This window comes from Lissotriton vulgaris, chromosome 6 (genome assembly GCF_964263255.1).
Source record: "Lissotriton vulgaris chromosome 6, aLisVul1.2, whole genome shotgun sequence".
Taxonomy (NCBI): Eukaryota; Metazoa; Chordata; class Amphibia; order Caudata; family Salamandridae; genus Lissotriton; species Lissotriton vulgaris.
The window spans coordinates 1,358,217,554-1,358,232,324 of NC_141694.1; the positions used below are offsets into that span (position 1 = coordinate 1,358,217,554).

General features: G+C 41.9%; 1 protein-coding gene across 1 annotated transcript in view; it reads left to right on the plus strand.

Moving 5' to 3' along the window:
* The window catches only part of LOC147708877 (uncharacterized), a 255,951-nt gene that overhangs the window by 26,207 nt on the left and 214,973 nt on the right, over positions 1-14,771 (plus strand). The window contains exons 4-5 of the mRNA XM_086925794.1: positions 7,481-7,555; positions 13,586-13,660. Coding sequence (XP_086781920.1) covers positions 7,481-7,555; positions 13,586-13,660 — 150 coding nt within the window. The remainder of the gene's footprint in view (positions 1-7,480; positions 7,556-13,585; positions 13,661-14,771) is intronic.

The following is a 14,771-nucleotide window of genomic DNA, read 5'->3' on the forward strand; positions in this document are numbered from 1 at the left end:
ATGTTGCAGGATCTGGGGTTTGTTATAAACACCAAGAAGTCAGTCATGGTTCCTTCACAAGTTATAGATTTTCTAGGTTTCACGGTGGATTCGGTAATGGCCCAAATGTGCCTTCCAAAGGACAAACTTCGGGATCTGAAGAAAGAGATCCGGAGACTTCTGAGCAGCCAGTCTGTCTCCTTGAGAGCACTGGCGAGAATGGTAGGAATTCTAGCGTCTTCAGTCCAGGCGATTTTCCCGGGCCCGCTCCATTACAGGGCCCTGCAACAACTGAAGATCAGACACCTTCAAAAGGGTCTCTCGTACTCAGACAGCATTCCCCTCACGCAGGAGGTGCGGTCGGAGTTGCAATGGTGGTTGGGACACGTCGACGCTTGGAACGGCCGAGCGATCTTCGGTTCACTCCCGGAAGTCACGATAGAGTCGGACGCCAGCCGATGGGGCTGGGGTGCGCGTTGTGGAGACATCTCCACAGGAGGACGTTGGTCCCCGGAGGAGCTTTCCCTCCATATCAATTGCCTGGAGCTGCTGGCGGGGTCGTTCGCGGTGAGAACATTGTCCCCTCAGCGGACATCCTGCTGTATCCTCCTGCGTCTGGACAATATCTCGGCAGTGAGGTACATCAACAAGTTGGGAGGCACGAGGTCGTCCATGCTTGTTCAAATAGCCAAAGACTTTTGGCATTATTGCCTCCGCAACCAGATATCGGTCATTGCGGAGTATCTCCCAGGCCAGTCCAATCAGGTGGCGGACTGGAACTCGAGGTACCTCCGGGACTTCAGCGATTGGAAGCTGAGCCCGAGGGTGTTCGAGTGGCTAGAGAAGATTTGGGGTCCGTTCGGGACGGACTTGTTTGCATCGAGGTTGACCTTCCAGATCCCTCGATTCTTCAGTTGGAGGCCGGATCCGTTAGCTCAGGCGACGGACGCCTTTCTACAGGACTGGTCGGTGGGGGTTCACTATGCATTTCCCCCCTTCTTGCTGATCCCCAGAGCGATGTCGCAGGTAATCAGACAGAATGCGGAGGTGGTCATGGTGACGCCTTGGTGGACGTCCCAATCTTGGTTCCCCAAACTGATGCAGTGGAGCTGCGACCACCCCAGACTCCTTCCGGAGTCGACGGGCCTGTTGCTGGGCCCTCATCAGGAGACACATCCATTGATCTCGGAGGGCAGGCTCCGGCTGATGGCCTGGAGGCTTTCAGGCAACAGTGGCAAGTGCCAGGGATTTCGAGCAGGGCTGCAGACTTCATCAAGCAGGCCTGGGCTCCTTCCACGAGGAAACGGTACTCCTCGGCCTGGAAAGGCTGGGTGGGTTGGTGCGTGGAACGACATTTGGATCCCGTGGGGGCCGGCTTACCCCATGTGTTGAATTTCCTGACGGATAAGGCTTCGCAGGGCCTGGCCTATCGGTCCATCAACAATTTCAGGTCCGCCATCTCAGCGGGCCACGTTCAGCTAGAAGGAAGACCTATCGGTATGCACCCTGTTGTGTGTAAATTGTTGAAGGGTATTAGGGTAGAGAATCCCCCTAAACCTAAATATTCTGGTTTGTGGGATGTCAAGCGAGTTTTAGACCTCTTCGACAAATGGCCAGCTAACAAAGATCTTTCCAGAAAACAGCTTTCAGCCAAGCTGGCTATGTTGCTTTGCCTTTCGGCGTGTAGGAGATCGTCGGATGTACGAGCGCTGGATTTAACAGGTAGAGTATTTACTCCGGAAGGAGTTTCTTTTCAGATTTTTAGACGTACTAAAACACTGTCTACACATGTATCGTATAATGCATTTCAGGAGAATGAAAAGTTATGTGTCGTTCACTGTCTTAAGACTTATGAGGAATGTACTGCGGCACTTAGGCCTCAGGGCTGTTTGCAGCTGTTGATAGCCTTACAAAAGCCGTTCAGAGCTGTGGCTGCGGCCACCATTGCCAGATGGCTTCGTTTCGTGATGGAAGAAGCAGGCATTGACATCACCATGTTTGGTGCGCATTCTGTCAGGGGTGCTATGGCATCGAAATCGTTCATGTTGGGATCCAGCATTCATGATATTATGCATTGTGCAGATTGGTCGTCTGAATCGACATTCAAGACGTTTTATTATAAGCCGGTGGGGGATATTACCTCTGTTGTTTTTAGTAAGCGTTAAACGTGCATAATCAGAAGCCTCCGGTCCTGACATAGAATCACAAATTTGCTAGCATTCGCGACAAGAATTTGCAATTCTATTAAGGACACGGAGGCGAGGATTATCCCACCCGGCATTGTATATGGAGTTATAAATGCTTGCCCACCCAGATGATTACGGTGGTTACGGTCTCGTATCCTTTCTTTCAGGTTCGGAAAAAAAGGGTGATTGAGTCTCGAAGTATGACAAGATGGTTCGCCTGAAGGTTCTCCTTCCCGTTGGAAGAGTTCTGGAGTTACATGTTCGGTTGGAGCTGTTCGCCGCAAGAAAGAGGAAGATGGCGGCAGGCTAAGGCCTCTTATGGACTAAAGGGGCGTGGTTATATGTAAAGCATGATGGGATATGCAGTTTAACGTTTATTGAAATGAAAAGCAAGCATTTTCATTGGCTGCTGTGAGCTTCTAGTAAAGATTGAGAAGCATAATCCTCGCCTCCGTGTCCTTAATAGAATTGCAAATTCTTGTCGCGAATGCTAGCAAATTTGTGATTCCTTTGTGTTCTACTGCAGCCTCCTAGAGTGTTCTAAAGTACAACTAGAGCGCTAAAAGTCCTACTTATTACAAAGGTATGGCACACCTGAAGCCATCTTGATTGGAATAAAGTGGTAACTCTTAAATCATTTAATTTAAAAAGAAACAGCATGAGGGGGTATATTTTGCCATAGAAAGTATGATTAGTGCTGCAGAATGAAAAATTAGGGCACATTTTGAGTGACTTCTCAAATCCTTTTCTATTTCATTAAAACATTCTGACATGCAGTCTCCCAAAATGGCCACCAGAGACAAAAGAGCCCAAATGTAGCCCAAATATCACCCAGATGTAGCCCAAGTATAGCCCAATGACAGAATGTCCCAGAGTGTTCTAAAGAACAACTAGAGCGCTAACAGTCCTACTTATTACAAAGGTATGGCACACCTGAAGCCATCTTGATTGGAATAAAGTGGTAACTCTTAAAACATTTAATTTAAAACGAAACAACATGAGGGGGTATATTTTGCCATAGAAAGTATGATTAGTGCTGCAGAATGAAAAATTAGGGCACATTTTGAGTGACTTCTCAAATCCTTTTCTATTTCATTAAAACATTCTGACATGCAGTCTCCCAAAATGGCCACCAGAGACAAAAGAGCCCAAATGTAGCCCAAATATCACCCAGATGTAGCCCAAGTATAGCCCAATGACAGAATGTCCCAGAGTGTTTTAAAGAACAACTAGAGCGCTAACAGTCCTACTTATTACAAAGGTATAGCACACCTGGAGCCATCGTGATGGGAATAAAGTGGTAACTCTTAAAACATTTAATTTAAAAAGGAACAAAATGAGGGGGTATATTATGCAATAGAAGGTATTATTAGTGCTGCAGAAAGAAAAATTAGGGCACATTTTGAGTGACTTTTCAAATCCTCTTCTATTTCATTACACAATTCTGACATGCAGTCTCCCAAAATGGCCACCAGAGACAAAAGAGCCCAAATGTAGCCCAAATATCACCCAGATGTAGCCCAAGTATAGCCCAATGACAGAATGTCCCAAAGTATTCTAAAGAACAACTAGAGCGCTAACAGTCCTACTTATTACAAAGGTATGGCACACCTGAAGCCATCTTGATTGGAATAAAGTGGTAACTCTTAAAACATTTAATTTAAAAAGGAACAAAATGAGGGGGTATATTTTGCCATATGAATTATGATTAGTGCTGCAGAAAGAAAAATTAGGGCACATTTTGAGTGACTTCTCAAACCCTCTTCAATTTCATTAAAAAAATTCTGACATACAGTCTCCCAAGATGGCCACCAGAGACAAAAGAGCCTAAATGTAGCCCAAATATCACCCAGATGTACCCCAAGTATAGCCCAATGACAGAATGTCCCAGAGTGTTCTAAAGAACAACTAGAGCGCTAACAGTCTTACTTATGACAAAAGTATGGCACACCAGAAGCCATCTTGATTGGAATGAAGTGGTAAGTCTGAAAACACTCAATTTAAAAAGGAACAACATGAGGGGGTTAATTTTGCCATAGAAAGTATGATTAGTGCTTCAGAAAGAAAAATTAGGGATCATTTTGAGTGACTTCTCAAATCCTCTTCTATTTCATTAAAATAATTCTGACATGCAGACTGAAACATGCACTTTGAATACCAGCAGCAGACGTCCCTGGTGAGCAGTAGCTTTACTACAGTGATCTAATGTGCAACTAGAGTGCTAACATTCAGAATTTATGGCAAATGTGTGACACATCTGAATGCCTTCTTGATGGAACCAAAGTAAACAAGCATTGAAAATGCAATAGATCTCGCCCTCGTTTAAGTTAAAGCCATTCTGTTTGTAATGAGGTGGCTTTTTAGCTTTGCTTTTATTAGTGTTTTTTCAACTTCCATGTAAATAACATGCATCTGTATGCATATAAGTATATGTATGCATGCATTTATGTTTGTATTTATATAGATATACAGATGATATATGTTTATATATGTATGTATATATATATATTCACTGAAAAAACCATAGGATATAGACCATATATAGTTAGGAATTAGCATTTACAAAACCTTGAAAATTCACTGAAAAAACCATAGGTTATAGACCATGTATAGTTAGGAATTAGCATTTACAAAACCTTGAAAATTCACTGAAAAAACCATAGGTTATAGACCATATATAGTTAGGAATTCGCATTTACAAAACCTTATTTTACTCACACAAAACCATTGAAATTCCATATATAGTTAGTTGCACTAACTATATATCGCTCACCCGCAATCCACTGCTGATGATGTCACATATTACATCATTCATGACATGGTCAGTGACATCACTGATGACATCACTGATGACATCTCAAATGACATCACTGATGACATCTCAAATGACATCACTGATGACATCACTGATGACATCTCATTTGACATTACTGATCACATCACTGATGATATCATTCATGTGATAATACGATGAACCTCTTCAGACTCTAATATAACCTTAGATACAATCAGTGTAAACAGACACTCACAGACTGTCACTCATCCATGGAGTTACTCACACACCTAGTCAGTCATGCAAAGAATCAATCACACCTCCATTTCCTCAACTATACAGTTATACAAACTTTACTTATTCAAACATATACTAACACATATTTACTCTCTTATACAATCCCTGATACAAGTTCACAATGATCCATACAGCCACTCACACATTCACTGGCTCTTATGCACAGTTATTTATATATGTCAACTCTCACATGTACTGTGTTTTACATATGTACTTACTTTGACATGTAGCACTGAGATATCCATTCACTCACCAATACACTCATGCACACAGTCAACCGCCCATACAGCTGTTTCCACATGCACTTTTGAAACCATACATCTAGTGAATCAACTGCTCACACATCTATGCACAGAGTCATACACCTCCCAGCCACCCACACACACACTCAGTCTCCCATACAAATACTTGGGCAACCAATCAATAACCCATATAGTTACTCATATAGCTACTTATCAACACATGCAACAGTTTACAGAACAACAGACATAATGATGCACAAATTAAGACAGTTTAGTCACTAACCCATGCACTCAGTGAGACACATTTAATCACTCACTCATACAGTCAGTCATGCACCTACTAAATCCTTCATCCAGACACTTATACATCCACTCATTCTTCAATATGAAAGACATATTTTAACTCTACAGAAACATACAGTCACTGGATGTTGTCATCAGTGATGTCATCAGTGATGTCATTTGAGATGTCATCAGTGATGTCATCAGTGATGTCACTGACCATGTCATGAATGATGTAATATGTGACATCATCAGCAGTGGATTGCGGGTGCGCGATATATAGTTAGTGCAACTAACTATATATGGAATTTCAATGGTTTTGTGTGAGTAAAATAAGGTTTTGTAAATGCGAATTCCTAACTATATATGGTCTATAACCTATGGTTTTTTCAGTGAATATATATATATATACATATATATATATACATGTATATATACATATATATAAATATATATATATATATATAACATATACATATATATATATATACATATATATATAACAACCATATATATATATATATATATATATATATATATATATATATATCCAAAACTCTTTGTCGCTCTGAACCCCTGCCGCTTGCAACGGAGGGCCCACACGGGATAGCGAATCCCAAAGTCTTTACAAACTTGAATCCAAAGTAGCTCCACTCGACGCGTTTCGAGAAAAACTTTCTCTTGGTCACGAGCTCGTGACCAAGAGAAAGTTTTTCTCGAAACGCGTCGAGTGGAGCTGAAATAAAAGCTCGTAATTCTGCACGAAGTTGGCCTGGACATTCCATTTATTTATCGCTACTTTAGATTCAAGTTTGTAAAAAAATATATATATATATGTGTGTATGTGTGTGTGTGTATATATATATATATATATATATATTTATATATATATATATATAAATATATATATATATATGTGTATATATATATATATATATATATATATATATATATATATATATATATATATATATATATATATATATATATATATATATATATATATATATATATATATATATATATATATATATATATATATATTCGCTGCCGCACCACTTAGCATGGCGGTTGCTGCGATTGTGAAGATGGAAATTCACATTATATTCATTTAATGAAGAGAATCGAACACTCACAGGAATTCATTGCTAAATTCTTTTATTGAGCCTAAAAACACTCCAACAAATGTGTTTCATCTATAAGCCTTTGACATTGACAAAGGCTTATAGCCGAAACACATTTGTCAGAGTGTTTTTCGTCTCATTAAAAGTATTTAACAACACATTTTTGTCCCATTCAAATTTGAAAAGCAATCACTGGATTGGTGCTCTGTTGACTCTTGCAGGCCACCATTCGTGTGTTTGAAGCCAATTGCCTAATGATTATTCATTAGACAGGTCGGTCTGCAACCCACAAAAAATATTATTTTTCTTAAACCAACCGATTAGTACATGGGGTGGTTTACAACATAAGTATGTTTACTGCTCAACTGATTTTATTTTAGATTTTAATGAGTTGGCATTTTTAACTATCCAAAAGATGACATTTGTTTACATCTTTCTGTTATTTGCTAAGTTGTAACGTTTTTTTATGTTTCCCATAAACAACAATGGAAAATCTGACTAGAAATTACTTCTATTCTTACATCTAGTTCACTATTCATGGATGTTATTATGTACATTTTAATTCACTTCAGTACAGTAATTTGTTAACTTTTGTAGAGACAGCGAAGCTAGTGGAGCTATAGATGTGAAAAAAGAAACGGATGGAGACAGTGAAAAACAGTCTGGACAAAGGTAAGAATGTAAAAAAAAAATTCCAAACAATCTTCTCAGAAAATAAATGTAAAAGCATGCATAAGTACCTATTTGTAAAGCAGTTCATTGTGTGCCTTGAGCATGCCATCCAGAACTTCTCTGCATTGTTCGCCAAATGCGCCAACAGAGTTGCCCCAACTAAACCAGCAAAAGCAAAACCTCAAAACAAGCCAGCTGGTACACCCCAGAGCTCAGCACTGTTACCGACTCGAGAAACAGTGGTGCACCAGAATGCACCCATCCGACTGAGCCGCTCACAAAGAAGCCCTCAGTAACTACCACTGGCACACCAAGAAAGAAAATAGAAAAGCCACCACAGCAAGTATCAATACAGTGGGCAACCACACAAAATAGCTCTTCAAAACAGTCAAGAATTTCTCCAACTCAGCACCCACAGAGAACACAGTCCACCCCTCTCAAGAACTCTGCAACACCCTCTCAGACTACTTCCACAGCAAGATTGCCACCATCTATAACAACTTCCACCCTGACCCACTGCTCTCAACCTCAACAGCCTCAACCAACCAGCACACACCAGCCAAATGATCTCCACTTGGTATCAGCTCACCTCTCAGACCAACAACACTGTCAAGTCATCCATTCACTCCGGTGCACCCACCAACCCCCATCTTTTCAACCTCGGAACTGACCCTATAAGCACGGAACTCATCAGCATCATCAACACCTCCATCACCAAAGCAGTCTTCCTGGAAAGATGGAAACACACAGGCCAGACCCCTCATAAGGAAACCTTCTGCAGAACCCAGCGAACTCAAATATTATCGATCCATGTCTGTGCTCCCCTACTCGGCCAAAGTACTAGAGGAGGCCATCAACAAACAGCTTATTGAATACCTGGAACAAAACCATCTACTTGATTCCTCCCAATCAGGATTCCATGCCAACAACAGCACTTAGACTGCTGTGATCGCTGCCCCCAGACGACATCAGAACCCTCCCCAATCGCAGAGAGACTGTGGCCCTTATCCTCCTTTACCTCTCTGTTGCTTTCAATACCGTTTTCCACCACACCCTCATCAACAGAGTCTACAACACTGGCATTGATCAAAATGCCCTCCAGTCAAGCCTCTTTCCTCACAGGATGCACTCAGAGCATCCGGTTGCCTCCTTTCACCGAACCAAATGTCATCCTTTGCAGCGTATCCCAAGGATCATTTCTCAGCCCTACCTTGTTCATCTCTCAGCCCACCTTGTTCATCTCTCAGCCCCACCTTGTTCAACACCTACATGAACCCCTCTCAGGCATTGTCAGATCCCACAGTCTCAACATAATCTCCAATGCAGACAACACTTAACTCATCCTCTCGCTCACCGAAAACCCCTCTACCACCAGAATCAACTTCTGCAACACCATGACCAACATAACCAACTGGATGAGAGACAGCTGCCTTAAACTTAATTCCGACAAAACAGAAGTACTTATCTTTGGGAAGAATACAACCATATGAGACCAAAGCTGGTGGCCATTAGAACTCAGACAAAGATCCACACCTGCAGACTATGCACGCAACCTAGGCATCATCCTCAACAGCTAATTGACCATGAAACGACAAACCAATGCAGTCACCTCCTCTTGCTTCCACACCCTTCCCACACTCTGCAGAATCTTCAGATGGATCCCTGTCAACACCAGAAAGAGCATCACTCAGGTCCACATCACTAGCCACCTCGACTACAGCAACACTCTCTACGCTGGCAACTCACCCCAGTTCTTCAAAAGACTCCAGACCATACAGAATGCTGCAGCCTGACTCATCCTGGACATCCAGAAACGGGCCCACATCACCCCCACCTCAGAAACCTCCACTGGCTCCCCATCCAGAAGAGATGTCAGTTCGAGATCCTCACGCCTGCCTACAAAGCTCTGCATGATCAAGGATCAGTATACGACTGAGTTTCCACCTACCCGCAAAACACCTGCACTCCTCTTCACTAGCCTGTGCGCACATCACCCGCATCTGTTGCAGCCACAGTGGGGACCACTCCTTCTCCTACATCGCCGCCAAGACCTGGAACAACCTATCCCTATGGTCCTTTCGAAAACACCTTAAAACGTGGCTATTTGACCAATAATCACATCCTCCTGTAGGGCTGAATTTAGCAGATACTTAGCGCCGAGATGCCCATGGGCCTTCGTTGCGCTTTATAAGTGTTTAAATAAATAAATAAATTTGACCAGCACCCTCCCAGGCGCACTTCAGAAAGATACCCCAGACCTGACTCTTTGACTGAGACATCACATCCACTGCTCCCAGATACCCTTAGTGGTGACAGTGATGCGCTATACAAATGGTGATTGATTGGTTAATTGATTGATTATCCCTCAGCACAAGCTTCAAACAACAGCCGCAGTGAGCTCAGGAGACTTTTTCATGCGCTTAGTGAGCATAATTTATTTTGCACAAAGTATCTCAGTTTGAGAAATATAAAAAACTAGTGTATTTACAGTATGTACATGTGAAACAACTTCAAAGGGAGAGCTCAAACAAATTAGGATTTGTTAACTTTGAATTGATTGTATCAGATTTATAGGAGACTCCCCTTTCATTTACCAATAACCATTGTCATTTTCCTTATTAGCACCATGTACATGCACTGCTTAGTTATGGTGACTTCACTGGGGTCACAAAGTCACGTCCAAATCTGGAAATGTATATAATGTAAATGCACTAGTTTTTTTTATTGCTCCTCAAACTTAAATACTTTTTTTTTCAAATTTGTTTTATTTTCGATTGTCAAAGCATTCCTTTTTTCAGCACAGATACGCACACTCAAAATCACAATTACATATCACTGTATTTTTACACCATTGCAATTGGAGTCCCATCGGAGGCCCAGTCCCTTCACCCTTTTATTCCAAATCAGAGTCCTCATCTTCTTGTTCGGGCGGTGGATCACAGATGTCACCCCTAAATTTATTCCAATTCCCCCATATTTTACTCCATTTTTTGGGGCACTACCGATTAATAAACACTGTTTTCTCGGCAATCATAGCAGTATCCATGTCTCTCCCCCATGCAGCCAAGGTAGGAGCCTCCAACACGCCCCATTTCTGGGCAATGTTCCGCTTAGCGATCAAAATACCCAGCATACGCCAGCCTTGAGCCGGACGAGATAAATCATTAGGTTTCCACACATTCAATAAACATCGTCTAGGTTCCGGTACCAGTGAAACCCCCTCTGCTTGTGAGATTGTCCTCATCACCTGCCTCCAGTATTCCATTTTTCTAGGGCAGTCCCATACAGTATGGAAAAAGGTGCCCTCCTCTCCGCATCCTCGAAGACAAAATGGGTGCATTGCTCTACTTATCTTATGCAAAGTGTGCCTAGTGTAGTATAAGCGATGTAGAATTCTAAACTGCACCAGCCTAAGTCTTGAGGGTATGCCCACCTCCCGCGGAGAGGCCAATGCCTCCCGCCATTCAGACTCATCAAAGTCTCCTACTTCACGGGACCATTTGTCTCACAGGGAACCCGTTGGATCCGACATATTATTTACAAGTTTACGATAGGTGAGGGAAGTGGCTTTCTTTTGTATACATTCTGTGAGCAGTCTATTTTCCAGGGGGGAAGCTTCCGGGAAACTGAAATACTTTTGGGCAAAATAAATAACACTCACTTCGGCTGAAGTGGGTATAGCTTAAAATATTTGTTCTGTGGGTGTCTATAAAACTGTCTATAAATATTCCTACTACAAAAGTGACATACCTAATTTAATTATGGTTAAACTTCTCATTTACACTACTGGTGGCTCATCCAGCAAGGGCCCACTAGGTCACAGTAGCATCTGTAAAGTCTTTGGGAGGATGGGGCCACCTTCACTCGTCCAGTTCCTACACAGGCAGAGGAAATACAGAATTGCCCCCATGCACAGGGTGAAAAACTGCCTGCACACTTTGGGAGTTTTTTTTCTTCTTCTAAAATTAAAATGTTTGCCAAGTAAGTGATTTAAACATAGTTCCCACTCTGTACACCTTTAGTACTGTGAGGGGAGCTGCCCCTTCCATGGATCTCTTCATAGCACAGAGCTCCTGGACAGATATGTAGAGATCTCTAAGTAAAGCAGAAGGGCCTCTGACACCATGGGGGATCATCAGACCACTCCCCGGGGTCTTAAAGAGATCGAGCACCTAAAAGAATTACAGTGTTCTATCTAGGTCAAATGAAAATTGAGAAGGCAATAACATTTCTCCATTCTTTGCATTAACTTGCGGAATGCTGTACTACTGAAGATTTGATAGTAGCCCTCTTCTTGTTGAGAAAGTTTATCAAAGCCCATTTGAATCAACCCTTCACTTTGGCAGCTTTGAATTTTTACTGACACTGCTCAATGTCCTCACATCTAAAAGCCATCAACTTTGCTATGTTTGCACATTGCAAATATAATACAACATACTATTGCAGACTTTCTCAGAAAGTTTGTCTGTGGGACATAGTGGATCCTTTAATTGATTTTCTGGATAGGTTTTTTTTTTATATTTCGTAACAATATATTGAATAAAACATTTAACCACAGATTCTTGATCTTATGAACATCCCTCTGGTACAAGTTTAGATCTGGTAAACTTTTCCTCAGCCATAGTACTCCAGTGTTGCAAGGTGGTTCCACATAACTTCAGTAATGCCTCTGTTAGACCTGGATGTGGAACTCACTCTCCATGAGGTGCTGTATGGTGGCTGCATCGGTTCCTTGCATTCTTTTAGCACCCAACTGAGACAGTCGGTGAGAAACCAATCAAGCTTATCGCCAGCAAACTACAATAGCAGAAAAAACTGTTGCTTACGTGGGATTGTATTAAGAACAGCACTATCTTAGAAGGAAAGGAGAGAGGGTGGTGGGAAACCTGCAGGAAGATAAGGTAGCCATCAAAGTTATTGTTATGAAAGTATTTTGTTCTGAAGGATACATCTTCACACAGATTTGTCACCTTACAAAAATTGAGCAATATCACCAGGGAGGTGGGATTGTGTAGTGTCAAGTCATGCAACACAGACCTGGCAAAGTATCCTTCATTATGCCTTAGGTTTCAGACAATAATAATTGACAAAGGTGTGAAAATTAGATTGAGGCATCCTGGCAAATATGAGTTGCAAGGACAACCCACGTAAGGGGAATAAACACTATCATGGCCCTCGTAGTAACAGGATAGCTGGGTTTGCAAACTGAGTTGTGAACTTGGAACCAAGTCCTAAGTGGATTTTACTGCTCAACTAATTATATTTTAGATTTCAATAATCTGGCTTTTTTAAGTATGCAGAAGATGAAAAAGGTGACATCTTTGTGTAACAGTTTTTTTATGTTTACCATAAAACAATATTGGAACATCTGATTAGAAATTACCTCTAAGCTTACATCTATAGTTCATCATTCATGGATGTAAATATTTTGGGCCTGATTCACAGAACTAACTTAAGATAAAATCCTAAACGTACTACTTTTGGTATTCACAGAACGTACTTACTACTTTTGCCATTCACAGAATGCACTTACTACTTTTGATATTCACAGAATGGATTTACGACTACTAACTTTACGTCTGCACTCGGGACGGAGATTCCTGCCCGATGGCGGAGATTCCGGCCCAGAGTTGGAGGTTCCGGCCGGGTTGTGGAGATTTTGACCGTGGCTAAGTCTCCTCCACCAGCTGGAATCTCCACCTCCGGGCCGGAATCTCCACCTCCGGACTGGAATCTCTATCTCCGGGCCGGAATCCCCACCTCCGGGATGGAATCTCCGCCACCGGGCCGGAATCGCCGCCACCGGGCCGGAATCTCTGGCCCGAGTGCGGACGTAAAGTTAGTAGTCGTAAATCCATTCTGTGAATACCTAAAGTAGTAAGTGCCTTCTGTGAATACAAAAAGTAGTAAGGACGTTCTGTGAATACCAAAAGTAGTAAGTTTAGAATTTTGTCTTAAGTTGTTCTGTGAATTGGGCCCTTCATGTTTATGTTTTTAGTTCACTTCATTACAGCAATTTTTACCTTGCAGAGTCAGCAAATCTAGTGGAGCTGGAGGCATGAAAAAAGAAATGGAAGGAGACAGTGCAAGCATGTCTGAACAAGTGTAAGAATGTCATATTTTATTTCTAAACCATCATCACAGAAAATAAATGTAACAAGATGTATAAGTACCTATTTGTAAAGCACCCATTGTGTTCTAGTCTACTCTCCCTGGTGTATCAACTGAGATAACACAAATAATCCAATCATTAACTTTTCCAAAGACAAATTCACATATCACCCAATGCCAAGGAGTGTATTTTACTAGCGATTGGGGATTTCTTTTGCATTCTATTCTGGAACCTCATTAATTGATGGTCTGCAAAATATTGCCACATGGCCGTCTTCAATAATGAAGTACCACCGATATTTCCTTTTGGAATCATGCTAAATAGATAACCAATTTTAGTTTGTGACATCATGCAACAAATCTTTGACAAATAAGTCATAGTTCTGAATCAGTTTTCAATCTGCAAGCTGCACACTGCATAAGTTAAAAAATAGATTTGCTTTTAACTTCTGTCTTAGGAAATATTGTGTGAAGCCTGCAGTCGTGGGCTCAGACTTTCACTCACCTGGGGCTGTCCCCCTCCGTGCCTCCGTTTTCCTTGGCTCTTAGCTGCAGCTCTTTGCTCCTCGAGCTCCTAAATGGCAATCCCCTGCCTGATTGGTTACTGACTTAGTCTACCCTGAGGGCATTTTCTGAACCTAAAAAGGGCACGATGGCATGCAGAATTCAGATCTCAAATGAACTGGCCATAGGACCAAAGAAGGACTGGCCGGCTGCACTGAGGAACCTGCAGAGAGAGGCTGCACCAGCATGAACTGAACGTGCTGAACTTGGAGGCTCGCAAAAAAGATGTACTGTGCCTGCTGTGTCCGGCTCATGGAGAAATCGTCTCCAGAATATAGTTAAAGCAAAGAGACTCCATGGGTCGGTTGACTGACCTCCTGTTAACAGCACAGGTCGTTATTATATACGGGGTGACCCAAAAAAAGTCCTAGGACCTGGGTATTGAGCGTTACAGATAAGGTGGTCCTAGACGTTAACTCTACACACAATTCTTTTTTTTTTTTTTTAAATTTTTGAAAACCTTTATTGTGCATGAATAAAAGAACAAATACGGGCCTACAACCGTCAGGCCGGCCACGATACTTTTAAGCACAGGTGCAAG